The sequence below is a fragment of the Coccomyxa subellipsoidea genome, assembly GCF_000258705.1.
Source record: "Coccomyxa subellipsoidea C-169, whole genome shotgun sequence".
In the NCBI taxonomy this organism is placed as follows: domain Eukaryota; kingdom Viridiplantae; phylum Chlorophyta; class Trebouxiophyceae; family Coccomyxaceae; genus Coccomyxa; species Coccomyxa subellipsoidea.
This window is the reverse complement of record NW_005178037.1, coordinates 1,401,222-1,417,061: the sequence shown is the minus strand read 5'-3', so window position 1 is coordinate 1,417,061 and position 15,840 is coordinate 1,401,222. Positions and strand designations below refer to the sequence as shown.

The following is a 15,840-nucleotide window of genomic DNA, read 5'->3' as shown; positions in this document are numbered from 1 at the left end:
ATGTATGGCGCCTGGCAGCAAGCGGCCTATGTCCTCTTCATTGTCTATATTGGCGTCGTGATCAGTGACATGGTGCGGTCAGACTACCAATCTTGTTCCCTGTTATTCAAATACTACTGTATGTTGCAGTGTCCTCTGCAGTTCTGTGTGCTCGAGGCCTTGTTTTGGAAGCTTGCATGCATGCATGCAGCTGACCTTCTGCATAGGCTTGGCCTTGCGGCAAGGCCTCCTGAAACCCCTGAAAGACAAGCTCCTGCCGAAGAACTCAGCTAGCATCACAAAGGCGGAGCAAATGATCACGAAGTGGAGCAACTACATTGGTGAGCCATCCTTGCATGTCCCACATCATTGTCTTGTAGCTTACCCCTCGCATGCCTCACACAAATGTCTAGAAGCTTGCTCTCTAGCATCAGGCTCTAGTTTCCTTTTACAGACAAGTGTCCTTTGTGCAGGTGCTGTACAGCGCTTCTCCCTGGGATTCAGAGGTCCCCTCTGCTTGCTTTCTGGGTTCACAGGCGTTCCAGCGGCCCAATTTGCTACTGGGGCATCCATTGGGGCACTGGGAACGATGCCGATCCAGCTGACAATTGTGAGCACCCCCCTCTGCGCCTGCCTGGTCCTTTGCTTCTTCACTTCCTCCTATACAGCTTTGTCTAGCAAGAGCAATATACACAATCGCTGTTCTTAGTTTTCTCTGCATTCAGGGATACTTTCTGCGGAATGCACCAAATGTCTATCTTTCGTCCCTGGCCCTGGTGGCCATTCCAAACATCATTGGCAACTATGTGGGACCGCTCGCGTTTGGGCTTGTCACCGCGGTGCGGATGAAACAAAGAGGAGGCCGGCAGGGTGACAGCACTGAGGAAGAAGAGAAGCAAACGTAAAAAGATACTTTCAGTGCTGGTCAAATTTTTTGGGTTTTGCTGGCTGGGTTACCCAGAAGAGACAGAGAGAGATTACATCATTCCAGCACACTCAGGGCTGATTTGATGTCCCACTTTCTCGACCAGTAGTAGCACATAAATTATACTGCAGCATGCTGCGGCTCTTTATTGTCAAATAAGGAAATTAAGAATAAGGATAATGACAAGAGCAGATGCTGGGTCGGACTGGAACAACTGGATTTCCTAGGCTGAGACATGCGATGAGACATGACATCAGTCACCACACCAAATATGGCATATTGATATGATTGAGGTCGACACACAATGACAGCGTTGGATAGCACAGGACTGCAATGTTTGCTCGGAATTGCCCTAGACGACCTGTGCACTGCGCATTAATACAGCCTGTTAACATGAGCAACGTTGCATGACCATTGAACACAATTGCGCGTCAAATTGCGCGTCATTTACGTGGACTTCTCAAGAGACAGTGGCTGTGGAGGCTGCGGGTTCGCCCACTGTGTCCTGTGCCTTCAGCTGCGCTGAAACATCATCGATCGCCGCATTCAATGATGCAATCTTGTCGGCCAAATCCTGCAACGGGCAAGTTACCTCTTAAAATAAAAACAAAGGCCGCTGCAAGACATAGTGCGAGCCCCACCAAGGGAGGAAGACAAATTAAATGAAGGCACTTATCGGCTCACTTCTTGCATTGCTAGGACATCGGCAAGAGCTCAGCTCGAGGAGGAAAGCCAGGGGCATGCCTGCTTGGTGGCTTCTGGGTCCTTCTCATCCTCATCCAGGAACTTTGGGAGCTTGAGGCGCTGGTCCTCTGAGAGCAAGGCTGCTGAGATCTGAGGGGCAAAAAGGAAACCCAATGCTCCAAAGATAGCTCCCCCCACCACGAACCCAGTGATGAATCCACCACCGTTACCATTCCTCTCCGCTCTGCAGCAAAGCTCCTAAGTGACTTCCACTGGTGTTGTGCGCTATATCAACAACACTGTATCCATAAAAGGGATGCAAACAGATCCTTTAAGATGGCTACTTTTTCAAAGAAATGCCTCACAGGAGACATGCAGAACAGTTACCTGACAGCTACAATGCGCTGCCTCTGCATTCTCGAGGGCCGCTGCTGCTGTCTGAGTGTGGCTGTCGTGCAACGAGGGCCGTTGCTAAGACATTGCCATCTAGTTGACGAGCCTGCGCGCAAACACCAGAAGTGAACTGATACCAGACTGATCTTGACATGTGTATTGTTTTCGACAAAACAGCAGTGTACTATGTTGCGGAACATTGAATGACAAACAACCAGACAGACTCTTTCTGAAATCCGAGTCGAGAACATGTCGCATTATGAAAAGAGATTAATAGGAGTGCAGACCTGATGCCTGAACAAAAGTGGTCATTTCAGCCCTGTCGTTGTATCAGATGAAACCTTTTCGGAGTTCCAGGTGTTCCTGGATCACTCTAGATCAAATATGTCGTGTGCAGGAGCAGGAAGCGGTTGAGAAACATTTGATGTGTCGACCTACTGACCTGAGGGGGTTCCTTGTTGATTCACCCAACGTTAACGTGGAGTTCTCGACACACCCGTTCCGAACTTCCTACTTTGAGGAATCTGCCCGATCTTGGGAAGAAAAAGGATTGCTTTGGTTAGCACAGCCCAGTATGAATGTATCTTGCTTACAGGAATCTTGGACGCTGCAATTGGATTCCATCTCTGAGAAATTTTAAGTGGCGAGCTCTTGTGAATACGCAAGCAACCGTACAAAACCAAGTAAAAGGGCCGTACTCGAGCATACCCACACATAGATTGAAAATTTCCGCGAAAACAGCTCGGATGGGGGCAACTGAAGGGCCAGGAGATAAGCCGATCGATAATGGGACTCGCGGCATGGAGGATTATTTGCGTGTCGCGCTCTTGGCAGCCAAGCAAGCAGGTATCAATAACAAAATGCTTGCACTGCCATTCCATCTCAAGGATATGGTAATTCCATTTTGGATGCATTATACCTGAAGTAATGGTATCTTATGAGACCAACATTGAGGCACAAAATTCCCTGCACAGGAAACGAGATAAAAGATGCTTTTAACAAAGACAAGCAGGTGCAACACAAAGGTAAGGTGACATTAGACCACATTGGCAATCGAATGCATTGTAATTGTGGGCTTATATCTTCCTGAGAGCATTCTTGACAAGCTCAGCATCACAGTGAATGATTTGTGCACCAGGTATCGTAGATCTTGTGACGGAGACTGACAAAAAGTGTGAGGAGATAATCTTCTCGAGCATCAGAGATGCTTTCCCAGACCACAAATTCATTGGGGAGGAGGACAGCGCAGCTCAGGTAGAGAGTAACTTCCTGTGCTGGATCGCAAAGGAGTGCTATCCCAGAAGTGCTCGATTGAGATAACAGACATTTTATGTGAAACGGTGACTCTGTGCAGGGCTTCACAGCGGATTTGACTGATAATCCTACATGGATGGTGGATCCTGTCGATGGCACCACTAATTTCGTGCACCGCTTTCCCTTTGTGTGTGTCTGCATTGGGCTGGCAATCGACAAGAAGGTACCAAGCAGCCCTGTTGAACTGTCAGTGGCTGTAGAATCGCCAGTGAACTGGGTACTGGGCGGACCCTTTGGCTGAGTGCTCCTGCTTGCTTGGCTGTCTTTCCGCTCCAAAAAGTCCATGAGTCTAGTCGTGTGGTGCAGGTTGCAGTGGGGGTGGTCTATAACCCAATTCTTGACGAGCTCTACACAGCTATGCGCGGCAAGGGCGCGTTTCTGAATGGCCAGCCCATCAATGTGTCAGGCTGCACAGACCTGGGGTCAGCCTTGATCATCACAGAGATAGGGGTGACTCGCGACGACGCGACACTTGACGCGCTCTTCGGCCGCATCTCGGCCATTGTGAAAGGGGTGCGCACCGCTCTCTTGTGCTCTATTTTCTCAGGTAATCAGATCTTCATAATCTCGCTTCTCTTGTGGCATTGGCGCAGGCCAACGGGTCTTTTTCCTCGCCTGAATGTCACATGAAAACGAGGAAATTGTTGTGCAAACAGGCGCGCTCGGTGAGATGCATGGGCTCATGCGCGCTGGACATGTGCTCGGTGGCATGCGGCCGGGCAGAGGTCAGCTATGAGGTGGGCTTTGGGGGGCCATGGGATGTGGCAGCAGCATCGCTCATTGTGGAGGAAGCTGGGGGGCATGTGGCAGACCCTGCAGGGGGGCCCTTTGATATCATGGGGCGGCGAGTGCTGGCGGCCAGTAATGCCGGCCTCGTAGAGCAGGTGGCAGCACTCATTGCACCGCTGCCGCTGGGTCCCAAGGAGCCGCAGCCCTCAGCAGTGTCATAGAGTAGCAAGTTTCCTAGGATGTGCACGGCTAAAAAAGGTAGTTTGTAGGAGACACGATGACAACTCGTTGCTAGATGTAGATAGATTTGTTGATTGTACAGCTGACTGATTGCCTCTTTGACCTATTTCCTGGAAAGCCTGGGGTAAGCATAACAGGATGATTTCGGTGTTTACTGACGTTCATTGTCCCATAAATCAACCTTCTTGACGTGTTGACGCGGCCTTTGAGTGATAATACTTCAGTTCGGTTTAAACGGATGCCGGCAAAGGACAATAGTACATTCCATTGCACCTTCAAATACTTCACAAGATGCCTCGCTGATTGCATGCTGGCGAGTACCATCAGAGCGCAAGGGATCACTCCATTGTTTTAGAGGTTGCTCGCTTATATTCCTGGTGCAATTCCACTGTTGTCCATGTGGGGCTAGCTCGGGTAAGTAGCCATTGGCTGGAGCTCTGCAGCAGTGAGATCCATTTTACCTCTGGCCAAATTTAGCTGCTCACTGGGCAAGATTCTATTTGGTCTATGGCGGATCGCTCCGTGCATGTAATTTGTGTCAGAAATTGTCTCACAAGCTTTTCTCACCTTTGTGGGCCTTTTTGTCCTCCCCACATATGCTTTTTGCACTTTCTGATCAAGAGGTGTCTTAAGGCAAGCTGAAGTCTGCGCATGGGAAATTGTCTTAGGCACCTGCCTTGCTCCATGATGAGTGGGACAAACATGCGTCTCTTGTGCCCCATCTGTGGCGCTTTGCGCTTTCAGCCGCTCTGCCTGTTGAGCAAAATTCTTTCTGTCATTCATTAGGATCAGGAGCTGCCGGGCTCAGAAAGGGATGGTATCACCTGTGGGCAGGCACAAGAATCAATACATTGAGGTCATTTCCATTGTATCGAGAGTGTGAGAGACGCACCAGAACATTCAGTGCGTGCTGCAAGGCTTGATTCTGCGCTGTCAGCCGGCCTCCCAGTTCCCTTGAGACCTCAAGCTCCCTTCTCATGGCAGCCATCTTTGACTTTGCGTCTTTCATGCTGTCATACATGAAGTCAATCTGCGGCAAAGAGCACCACAAGAAATTATTGCTTCAATCACTCATGCATGTGCCATTGATGAAATGTCGCTATCGTGCATATTGTCATTTACAAATGTAGGCAGATGGTCATCAGGCTGCAGCTGCTGACGCCTGTCTGGACACACCTGCTGAGCTTGGTACTGCAATTCTGCATCGATGTCACCCTTGCTGATACCATTTATTTTCACTGCCTGCTCTGCCGCAGAGACAGCACTGCGCATCTGCGCATCTGCCTTTTGCTCCCAAACATCGCGCTCATGCACATGCTTGTTCTCCAAATCCCTGCAGAAAGCCTTAGACGTCTGAGGAAGGTGAAATTGAAGGAGTGTACCTGAGATTTGTGAGGTGTGATGTCGTACAGATGTGCCTCTTGTATCTTCAGAACTAGCGGAGACATAAGGTGCATTACCCCAGTCTTTTCTGATTGAGTGTTCGCTCCTCTGTCAGAGCAGCTTTCAGAGCGTTTCTTTCCACCGTCAACAGCTCATTTTGCTTAAAGAGGCTGCCTGCATCTTGCAGCCTCCGTTCCAAGAGCTTCAGCCTTGTGAGGTGCTCTGCGTCAGCCTCAGATCTATATCTCTCATACTGTTCTGCACATGCCTACACGCACACCATGCATTGTCTGCTCAATACACAGCAGTATATCCGTTGTAATCCGTGATGGCAATGGCTCTATAGAGTGGGATAATCAAGCACCTGTGCTTCTGATTGAGAGTCCTTCAACCTTGCTTCCAAGGTCGCCTGCAAGCTCTTGAGCTCGCTCACTTCCAGCTCTCGTGCTGACAACTCCCTCCCCAGATATTCTATGATGTCTCGAAGGTTTGTACTTTCTTCGCCAGCACTGGAGTGGAGGGCATCCTTCTCGCTCTGCAGGCGGCTGCACTGGTCCTTGTACCTGCCACAAGCCCTGCACTGTGTTGCAGGTGAGGGCGAAAACAGATAAAGGCACAGATCTGTTATTGTTAATGGGGGCTGGGGGATCCACTGGACTCCCTTGCGAGGCCGACTTGGGGACAATATTTGAATTCTCAGTATCCTCGGGGAATGACCATACCAGACCATCCTGGCCCGAAGGAGAGCTGTATCAAGCTCTCCATCTTGATGAGCTCCCATAAAGCAATCTTCAGAGCTTCATCTTGCAACGTTCATCCTGAGAGTTGGTGTAGTCAGGACATCCGCGCTACGCTGGGACCCCAAGCCGTACTATAAGAGGGGATCTCACTAATATATGTATGGTTCAGTATCTGTATGATCAGGACGAGGCCGTACTTCTTTACTTTAAGAAATAGCTTTCCTCGTGTCTGAAGGGGACCTTCAGAGGAGAGGCATTTTGTTCCTCGCCTGATTTGCACTTGATTAGTTTCCGCGTGATGTTTTCTGGCCAATTTTAAGTACGACCCTCCACGTTCCATGTGTCGATTTGTGCAGCGCAATTTGGGAACCTTGGAGCTTGAGATTCAGGAGTCGATAAATCAAACAAACCATTCACTGTGTATCGACCCCAGCCTTACGTAACTTTTGCCTTAAGCGCTCTTCCTTTCGCTCGAAGAAATCGTGTCGTGTCGAGAAGGTGTAGATTGTATAAGAACGCATCAGGGATGCTGTTTGCGTCAACTCTGTTTGCAAGGAGACTTAGTCGTTAGTTTCTCGATTTGCTCGAAACCATTCTTGAGGTGTATATGTAGCCAGCGAGGATCGATGCATCTATAGTCTTCTCGAGTATTTTGCTGCGATGTCGACAGCCACGGTGCTCTTAGACAAGAACATGCCACCAGGGCCTTCTGCTGCGTGGTCCCCTGACGCACCAAGCCCATTTCTGACATCCTGGAGACCATGGATGACAATGTATGGCCTCAGGTTGCGGCAGAGCAGCAAGCAGGTATTTTCTTTTACATGCTCATCATGTCGTCGGAGCTTGATTCATTCTGTGTAGCTCTCCCGCATCAGGTTTTGGTTTCTTGCTGTCTTGCCTTAGGCTCGCAAGGCCGTCTCTCATCCCAGCACACTGCTTCCTGCGCAGGTTGCAGAGCTTTCACTGCTGCAGACGAAGCTGCCAGAGGAGATCTTGACTCAGATTCTGAGCAAGCTGCCATCCCTCAGTCTGGGACTGGCTCAGTGTGTCTGCAAACAGTTCCGGAGTCTCTGCTGCACTGACACGCTGTGGAGACCGGCCTGTGTGGAGGCTTTCTGGCAGGAATTCAGCAGAGAGCTTGCACCTGTGGCTTCCATCCATACTCTTGTCCGCTCGCAGTACAGGTGGCTCTTTTCTCTGTCTAAGGGATGCTGGTGTCTTCTGAGATTTGCAATGATACAAGTAACTGATAGACATTGTCTCATCGGTCCTCTCGCTCATGCAGGGGCTCTTGGCACAAAATGTTCATGGAGCGGCCTCACCTGCGCTTTGATGGGCTCTACGTGTCGCGTAATACATACATCCGGACAGGTGCGCTATCTTCAACGCAGCCGGTTGCAACCACTATCCAGCACAATCATACAGTGACTGCCCTTTCTGCTCTCTCGTGCTACTGTATTTGGTAGTAACGAATAAAGGAGGCAACATGTCAGGCGCCCTGGTGCTGATGATGGGAATGTGTGTGACGGTCAGGGATTGTGGAGTGGAGGGTGAAGAACCCGGTGCACCTGGTATGCTACTACCGCTACTTCAGGTTCTTCCCGGACGGCACCCTGCTGTACCGCACCTCCCCAGAGGTCCCAGTGCAGGTGCAGCGCTCCATGCGCTTGGTGCGCAACAGGATGGAGGAGGGCGTGCACAGGGGCAGATACTTGCTCAGGGTGAGCAGTCACCGAACATGGCCGTTCCTTTCTCGCGCACAAGCCATTGCAGTGATCTGCGGTCATCTCTTTGTTAATAGGCGGTGTCTAGTGTGTGCTGAGCGAGCAAAGTGCCAACCCGTGGGGTGTAATTTTGCAGAAGGACAACCTCTTCACATCGCTGCCACTGGGGAATACAGCCGGCACAGAGATCCGGACGCGGCTGCGACTGCGATCAACCTGCAGAGGCGGCAACAACCGCCTGGACGTGGACAAGATCATGTCCTTTGACCGGGGCAGCGACTCTGGAGTGCCCATGCTGAGTGCGTCTTAATCTTATCAATGTAATGCATGCAGCAGCAGGAAAAAGTATATTTCAATGTCCAGGAAATGTTTGTATCGTCTGATGCACTCCGTGACACTGCGAGTTAGGCCATCCTCCTACTTTGGCGCTTGCTGTGCCTTCATATCTTGTGTTGTTCTTCTTTTAGCGTCCTACAGCAGGCTCATGAACTTAGGCAGGTACCTGTCAAGTTTTTATTCAATTTGAAATGGTTCTGTTGCATGCGCAGATCATGCAGAAGGAGAGGAGGAGGAAGAGGAGGGGGGCAGGCAGTACAAGCGTGGGCTGGCACCATACACTTTTGTGGCCTGGGAGCACATGCAGGATTCTGTCCTCAATCTGCCTGTCCACAAGATGGATTTCTATGTGGCTGGATGATGTGCCAATAAAGCCTGACAATGAGACTTGTTGTCAGTCGATCACCTGACAAGTTGACCACCAGAATTGATAATGCAATGCAGGTTATTAGGATGTCCTTGACTTGCAGAAGAATAATCACCTGTTTCACATGTATTTTATCATTGTCTTGTATGCTATCGTGGGTTTCTGGCATTACTTTAGTAGTAGAGGACAAATATTTAACTAGCTGTAGAACTGTGAATCTGTGAACCTTGTGCAACATGCCAAAAACCACCGTCCAGGTGACTTCGATGTGCATGCATCTTTCCTCCCAATTGCACTGTGCAATGTTGGCGTCATCTGTACCTCAACCGGCAATGCTGAGCGAGTTGCGACAAGGCTGCTGCGCACTGATGCAGTGCATTGGGATCTGTGCAGATGGTCCTCCAGCTGCCATTTCTGAAGGATTATGGTGGGTGGCTACACAGAGGCTACCCAGAGGTGGCTACACATAACATTTAGGGCTTCGAAGGAATCTTATCTCTGTGGCACATCAACTGTACTACGAGTGGACGCCACATATATGGCTGATGCTGTTTCACTACCTGTGTGCAACGGAAGTGTATCGCATGATGCCAGATTTTATATTCAAGAAGCTGTGCAGTGAATGCCATTCAGTGAATTCAGACTTCGAAGTCTGCGACAGGTACCACCGGTGTCGAAAAGTGAATTTGACCCCGGAGCTCTTTGGTAACTGTGCAACAAAACTTTTTCAGTGCAAACTGGACGAGGTTACCAGTAGGACAACTTGTTGAATCCTTCAGGTAGTTTAGGACAGTCCTCAAGGTACCAACGTTGTCCTCTTTACAGAATGAAAAAAAAAGCTCTGAATGCAAAAGTGCGCACAAGATGGCATGTTACTTCCACCAAGCACATGGAGCACGCGCTGCAGAGTTTGAAAGGCCCGATCCACACAAGTGCACACAATGCATGGGCTGCCGCAGCCTATTGGGTGGCCCAATAGGCGCCAGCCTGGCTCGAGCCCACTAGGACGCCCTATTTTCCCAGTGCACTATATATAGTGCACTTCATCATGCTAGCACTCGATCTCGATGATAACCATCAATATTGGCATCCCGAACATCGCTGGGATGGGGCAGATGGTTTTCACTGCACCGCACTTCCAAAAATAGCCTGTAGCTTCTCTCAAAGGTGCAGCTGCGGCATAATAGGCCACCCACGCAACCACGTCACCCCAACTTCCCATCCAAAATTCGCTTTGCAGCTTTTAACCCCGATCGGTGCAGGGAGCGCTCTAAAAAATCCAAAGGCTTGCAAACTACATACAAAGAATATCCAAAGACACTTACTCACGACAAGACTGCTTATCAACGTCGAGGACAACGTGGCCGCAACGATGAGCATGATTTCCACCAGCGCCCTCACGTCAGTGCCCACTCTGAGGACGAGGCCGTCTGTCCATGCCCGCTTGTATTCATCGACATTGCCGTCTGTCTGCAGAATGAACCGCATGGTTGTGCGTGCAGAGGTGATCCTCAAGCATTGTTCTCGACGCAAGTTCTCGTGGCCGGCATGGTCGTGCGTCCGTTATTTGCGTTGCTGTGCGTGCTGTACCAGCGTAGCTTTTGAGTGAGATGGCTATGACAATTATTTCGGAATATTCTGAAACCACTTTGCATTCTTTGGCTGTACATCTGAAGCTCCAGCGTCTCGCAGGTGAGAGATCAGGGTGACCAGAAGGTCATGGAGCCGGGCACTGTCGACCGCAGCAAGATCAGTAATATTGAGGCAGGCAACCTCTCGAACGAGAATGCTGAGAGGCGTGCAGACGCTGGTCCCGACCAGCCCTTCACTTCCATCCAGGCCTTCGATGGTGTGGGTGAGTATTGTGTCACACTCTTACCTGCCTTACATGGAGCTAGACCTTAGTAGTACAGAAACTGTGAAACATTTGTGAATACAAAAGGCTCAGTGAAATTTGATCAGCCTTTGTGAGTTCTGAAAAAATATTCTGTGTGTGCAGCGCCTGAGACCATCAACTCTCGCCTGGCAATGTTGGGCGTGACATCCGCACTTGCAGCAGAGTTTGTGTCAGGCATCGGCATCAAGGAGCAGGTTGCCACTGCGCCCGTGAGCATCGTAGCTGCCTTCGTCATTATCTCACTGGCGTCCTACATCCCCATTGTCAGGTGACTTGTCCTTACTTGCCTTCTGACAATATGCGTCCTGTATTTTCCACGTTCTTGGCAATGCGCTTGGCAAAAAGGGTAGACGTAATGAATTTTACTTTGGAAGCTTGTCATGGTGGTCTAGAGCTGGTAGTATCGCATATTTGTTGCTCATATCTGCTAACTGCATCTGCAGGGGTTTCACACGGAAGGAGCCCTTCGCCAACGCATTCTGGAGTCCAAAGGCAGAGAACTGGAATGGCAGGTGTGCATCCCTGCAATATTCTTCCCAACTGCCTGTAACGGAAGTGTACAAAAATGTTGGCTTTGCACCTCCTGTTTAGGAGCTGAGAGCTTACTGGCAAGTGTCCAATCAGGATCAAGTGGAATTGTTTTGAAAATTGTTTGACACTTCCTCCATTTTTCGCAGGCTTGCTATGATTGGATTCACAGCAATCTTGGTGACAGAGGCTCTGTCCGGGAAGACAGTGCCTGAGTTCTGGAATCTGCCCCACGGCACCATCAATGCAGAGATTGTCAACAACGCCGTTGTCAGTGTGCAGACCATGAACACCTTCTTGTCGTCCGTGGCCCCATGGAACTAGGTCTTGTGACATAATGGTGGTGTCCTGTTTCTGTGAGATGTAAGATTTTCAGAATGATACTTGCCGAGTGATGAGTATGAGAGCTGCCAACAGTGGGATTGCTGATGATTAATTTGCTTGTAACAATACCTTCTGATGATAACCTATCTTACTCCGATTGGCAATCACTTGACAATGTCATAGGTCGAGACGCAGTATGTCTTCTCAAATTTGCAAAACCAATCACATCAGCATCATGTAGCGTACAGAGCGAGTGAAGTTCATCTTGATGCCTAGGTGTATACTGTAGTACATGCTGGCAACTTCCTGACAGGTTCTGTTCTGCAGTTTTCAGAGGTCTGCAACTTGCATGCAGACTAGGTCATCATCACAGCTGAGGTATTATACACCCAATCTTGCAATCTTGCACAGATTGGTGGCATTCTTGCCAATGTCTGATTCTCCACTTCATCCATGCCTGGCTCTCGAAAAAGTGACTCATGTGACCACGTGCCTTATCAACTCTTCCTTTTCACTTTGAATGAATTCTTCGCTGAAAGACGATGCAGACTGCGAGTTACAATTGACAATGCGCTATTTTACCACTGGTTGCTGAATGTAAAGTTGCGTATTCACAAGGATGTGTTCATTAGCGATGCCGATCCAGGTAACACACTCTGAGCAAGGACGGAGGACGTCAGCATTTTCACCATCACTGCATTTCTCTTGATTTTTATACTATACTGAGCTATAATGTGGACATAGCAGGTATGAGCAAGGCCAGGAACGGTTTACTAGCGGGAGGGCTAGTTGTTCTGATCTCTGCAGCTGCTTTGTTCCCTTACTATCTTGCAAAACCGTCAGGAGGAGTCAGGGTATGCTCCATTCTCTCACGCTTATCGTGAAAAGGCATAATTTTTATAAATGCTCAACGATCGTCCTAAAGGCCAGATCGCCCAGCCAGCTGCTTGGTGGCAATATTGGTTTGAAGCTTGATCTCGATCCTGTCGAGATGCCCACAATATTATTCATTGGACAGTGACTGAATCCTTCCCTTGTCCCCCTCAAGATTGATCCGAATAAGCCGCTGGCCCAATCCACCGCTGTCAGAGGGCCCTATATCAACAGTGGATCACGGGATATAGGCCCTGACACACCAAAGACCAGAACATAGGTGTGCTCCAATTCTTTAAGCCAGCAATTCTCTCTCCTGTCCTTGAGTTGTGACAATGACAATAATATGATTAAGCCTGACGCCTGTAATTGTCCAGGGGTGGTTGAGATGAGTCCGATAGCCTGGGATAAGGCACCTTGCCGCAGCGCTGGTCTCAACAAGTCAAGAGAGAGATTTGTGCCGTTCCAATCTGCGCCACGTGCACAACATTGGAAACCTGCTGTTGCAAATGGCACCCGCTGTTCTGCAGGCATGCCTGCCAAGGAGAACCATCACATTGTACAGGTAAACAGACCATCCACTTGGATGCAAGCGCACAACATCACAGCAGCAATCTCACAGCTAATCTTCGCATGTCGGGTTGCAGGCTGGGCGCATGAAGGCTGTTGCACCAGAGAACACCAGCCCCAACTCAGCGCCTGCAGAGGCGACTGTGAGGGTGTGTACATCCGGGCAGCAGGCATTGGCTACAGTGCTGGCAGCTCTGCAACTGGCCACTGCACCACTTGCCGTAGAAATGCTTCTGCCGGGCCCCGCAGCTGCAGTCCTGAACTCGCCAAATGCCCGCATTGCCCGCAGGTGCCCCACATCTTTCAACACAATTGAACAGCCTGCATCTTCACCCTTCCCTTCACAGCAGTCCCTGTCCGTGAACATACTCAGGGGGACCCCAAATAGTGCATGTTCCCTTCTCACTTCACAATACCCCAGTTGCTGAAGAACTTTGGGCAGACCCCACACAGTGCAAGCTGACCTTTTCACCTCAAATTTTGTTGTACACCATTCGGCAGTATCCAGGAGGGGCACATACTAGCCCAGGGTGTCAGGCCTGGGGTCTTGTGCATTCATATACTGTACAGCATTTGCACAGTTGCTGCAGGATTTCACAGTGCCGTCTCACCGGGGGGCCTGACCCGTGCCGTGTGCCGTGTGATCAGTGCGGATGCAGCGCTGAGGCGGGCCATTCCAGCCTTCAATGGGGACGTGCGCGAGGTGCAGACCAAGCTAGAGGACGTGGCGTTCAAGCTGCGCATCCCGCAGCGCAAGCCTTGGCAGGCCATGGCCGACGATGTGGGCGTGGCCGCTGCCGTCATGGCCACCCCGGAGAGGGTCATGTACGGCGTGCCCAAGGGGAAGGAGGGAACGGCACAGCAACTGAACGCGAGTATCAGCTCCGGGCTGCGCGGTGTGCTCGGAGCCATTGATGCCAAGTGAGGCCCTCCCAATTAGTTACAATCTTCCCCCTTGCATGGCGCTCGTACTGCCTTGCATGTCTTCACTGATTTTGGCGTGATCTCATCTCACACTTTAGACTGTCATCTCATCTCCCTAGAATCGCTTTCTATGTAGCAAGGCTCGCCCCGCTTGTTAGCTTCTAGGCAGAAGGGTTTTTGCTTTGCTTGTGCCGTGGTTTGGGTGTTTTTGTTGTTTCCTGAGTTTAAGAGTGGCAGAGAAGGGTTTGAATTTTGATGTAATTGCAGGGATGCAGACAAGGTGTCCAGGCGGGTGGCGGATGTGCTGAAGGATGTGGCCAGCCTGGAGATCCTGCAGGCACCAGGCCTCTCCTTCATCGTCCCTGACCAATTCTCCAGCCAGCCTCGGCTGACAGGTGACCTTTTGCAGCTTTTGCTCTGATTGCTCTCTCCTCTGACCTTGATTTCTGCATTTTTCTGGCATGGTATTTGTCTGAGGTATTACTTTTCCCTGTGCATCTGCCCAGAAAAGTCAGCCGCATGGCCTCCTTAATGTGTTTCTCTGATTCAATTTGTCTCCTTGCAGGCAGGGCAACGGTGGAGCTAATTTTGGAGCGCAAAGGGGACGAGTCAGCGTTTGTGGACCAGAAAGGGGGTGGGCCTATCCGCCAGGCCAGGCTGGGCATCACTCTGGACGGTTACTCCGCTCCGCTGACAGCTGGCAACATGGCAGCCAACATCCAGGACGGCATCTACAATGGCAAAACGCTGAATGCCAGCTATGCTTCTGTGCTGGCTGGCGCCGGTGCACTTCCTGGTACGTCACCAATAACGTACTTGCACTTGGCAGGTTGGAATATCCTACCTGTTGCGACCTCTAGCCCAATGTGAGGGCTGCTAAAAAGCCATGTTCATGTCGCTTGACCTGTGCGTATTTTAATGCAAGCCAAAGCACTATCTCCACCCGCATTTGTGCCCTACATCCCTTTTCTATAATTTGTATTTGTGGTATCGGGTACTGGGTTCTTTGATGCACCATAAATGCTCCTTAGACCCATACCAAAGTAGCATGCACCTGCCAATACATTGGAGAGCCAAGGCTTCCCCTGTGCATGCAGGCAAGCTGGTACCGCTGGAGATTTTGCCGCTGGGAGAGTTTGATCCGGTGTACCGATCGACGCTTGATGTGCAGTCTGGAGAGCTGCCTGTGCTGCCACTCTCAATTTATGGCGCGGTGCAATCCTCGCTCTGATTTGATGTCAGCATACCATTTCTCTAATCCTTACCCTTGTAGCTGCGGCATTTCTGCATTTCTGTAGCAATTCATGGTCTTTCCCACTTTTGATCTGAGGGTGAAAGATTTGATTTAAATAGCAATCTGCCCCTTTGATGCAGGTGGCAATGGCCCATGCATCATCAGACCAGGCGCCCATTCCCGATGGCTACTCAGCCGCCGATGAGTTCTTCATATACAAGTTTTCCAAGGAGCAGGCCGGCCTTTCTGGACTGGCGTTCGATGAGGGCATTTTTGGAGTGTGTGGCTACGTGACTGACGTGAGGTTCCAGCAATTGACCGTCTGTTATGCGTGACTGTGTGAGTCATCTGAGCAAACATGCATAATTTGCCGCTAATCCGTGGTGTGTTGGGAAATTTGGTGTGTCTTCAACAATCCCTGTATCTTTGTTCCAGGGATTGGAGCTGGTGCCACAGCTGCAGAGCGGCGATGTCATTGTGAGCTCGAGGATTGTGGACGGTGGTGAACACCTCATCCGGCCATAATTTACTTTCAGCTTTGAAGAGAATTGACGACAGAGAGTTCCAATGGCCTGGCATGTTTTAAGAGCTTGGTGGCGTGGGGGACATACCTGAGGTGACCTGTAAGAAGACTCCGGGCCTGTAAGTTGCACCCTAAATGAAATCAACTCATTTG

General features: G+C 50.2%; 6 protein-coding genes across 6 annotated transcripts; 5 read left to right on the top strand and 1 right to left on the bottom strand.

The window, feature by feature from the left end:
- On the top strand, positions 1-884 carry COCSUDRAFT_83682 (hypothetical protein; the record flags this gene model as incomplete). Its single annotated transcript, XM_005648865.1, has 4 exons — positions 1-72; positions 191-320; positions 453-589; positions 705-884. 4 exons carry the CDS (start codon positions 1-3, stop codon positions 882-884), a joined length of 519 nt encoding a protein of 172 aa, XP_005648922.1.
- A 58-nt stretch (positions 885-942) lies between these two features.
- Positions 943-2,372, bottom strand: COCSUDRAFT_65747 (hypothetical protein). The gene is made up of 4 exons (XM_005648599.1): positions 2,269-2,372; positions 1,976-2,087; positions 1,649-1,832; positions 943-1,478 (listed from the first exon to the last, which is right to left on the bottom strand). The coding sequence occupies exons 1-4, from the start codon at positions 2,291-2,293 to the stop codon at positions 1,365-1,367; spliced, it is 435 nt and encodes a 144-aa protein (XP_005648656.1). The 5' UTR covers positions 2,294-2,372; the 3' UTR covers positions 943-1,364.
- A 355-nt stretch (positions 2,373-2,727) lies between these two features.
- On the top strand, positions 2,728-4,578 carry COCSUDRAFT_47143 (myo-inositol monophosphatase 2; the record flags this gene model as incomplete). The annotated part of the gene is made up of 5 exons (XM_005648598.1): positions 2,728-2,827; positions 3,120-3,235; positions 3,336-3,458; positions 3,602-3,808; positions 3,952-4,578. The coding sequence occupies 5 exons, from the start codon at positions 2,728-2,730 to the stop codon at positions 4,243-4,245; spliced, it is 840 nt and encodes a 279-aa protein (XP_005648655.1). The 3' UTR covers positions 4,246-4,578.
- A 2,314-nt stretch (positions 4,579-6,892) lies between these two features.
- COCSUDRAFT_32976 (hypothetical protein) lies at positions 6,893-9,020 on the top strand. The gene is made up of 6 exons (XM_005648597.1): positions 6,893-7,194; positions 7,336-7,571; positions 7,673-7,758; positions 7,921-8,108; positions 8,248-8,410; positions 8,660-9,020. The coding sequence occupies exons 1-6, from the start codon at positions 7,081-7,083 to the stop codon at positions 8,806-8,808; spliced, it is 936 nt and encodes a 311-aa protein (XP_005648654.1). The 5' UTR covers positions 6,893-7,080; the 3' UTR covers positions 8,809-9,020.
- Positions 9,021-10,533: 1,513 nt separating this feature from the next.
- COCSUDRAFT_41411 (chlorophyll a/b-binding protein) lies at positions 10,534-11,563 on the top strand (the record flags this gene model as incomplete). The annotated part of the gene is made up of 4 exons (XM_005648596.1): positions 10,534-10,669; positions 10,814-10,979; positions 11,155-11,223; positions 11,389-11,563. The coding sequence occupies 4 exons, from the start codon at positions 10,534-10,536 to the stop codon at positions 11,561-11,563; spliced, it is 546 nt and encodes a 181-aa protein (XP_005648653.1).
- A 1,670-nt stretch (positions 11,564-13,233) lies between these two features.
- COCSUDRAFT_23266 (cyclophilin-type peptidyl-prolyl cis-trans isomerase) lies at positions 13,234-15,805 on the top strand (the record flags this gene model as incomplete). Its single annotated transcript, XM_005648595.1, has 7 exons — positions 13,234-13,295; positions 13,655-13,927; positions 14,198-14,325; positions 14,496-14,726; positions 15,028-15,143; positions 15,305-15,463; positions 15,600-15,805. 7 exons carry the CDS (start codon positions 13,234-13,236, stop codon positions 15,687-15,689), a joined length of 1,059 nt encoding a protein of 352 aa, XP_005648652.1. The 3' UTR covers positions 15,690-15,805.
- Positions 15,806-15,840: the final 35 nt, after the last annotated feature.

Excerpts from the sequence above, each read along its gene's own strand:
- COCSUDRAFT_65747 (XM_005648599.1), bottom strand. The coding sequence starts at position 2,293 with ATGACCACTTTTGTTCAGGCATCAG. Across the intron at positions 2,088-2,268 it reads CACTTTTGTTCAGGCATCAG|GCTCGTCAACTAGATGGCAA; the intron begins GTCTGCACTCCT and ends GTTTGCGCGCAG. Across the intron at positions 1,479-1,648 it reads ACCCAGAAGCCACCAAGCAG|GATTTGGCCGACAAGATTGC; the intron begins GCATGCCCCTGG and ends TGCCCGTTGCAG.
- COCSUDRAFT_32976 (XM_005648597.1), top strand. The coding sequence starts at position 7,081 with ATGCCACCAGGGCCTTCTGCTGCGTGGTCCCCTGACGCACCAAGCCCA. Across the intron at positions 8,109-8,247 it reads GGGGCAGATACTTGCTCAGG|AAGGACAACCTCTTCACATC; the intron begins GTGAGCAGTCAC and ends GTAATTTTGCAG. Across the intron at positions 8,411-8,659 it reads CTCTGGAGTGCCCATGCTGA|ATCATGCAGAAGGAGAGGAG; the intron begins GTGCGTCTTAAT and ends TTGCATGCGCAG.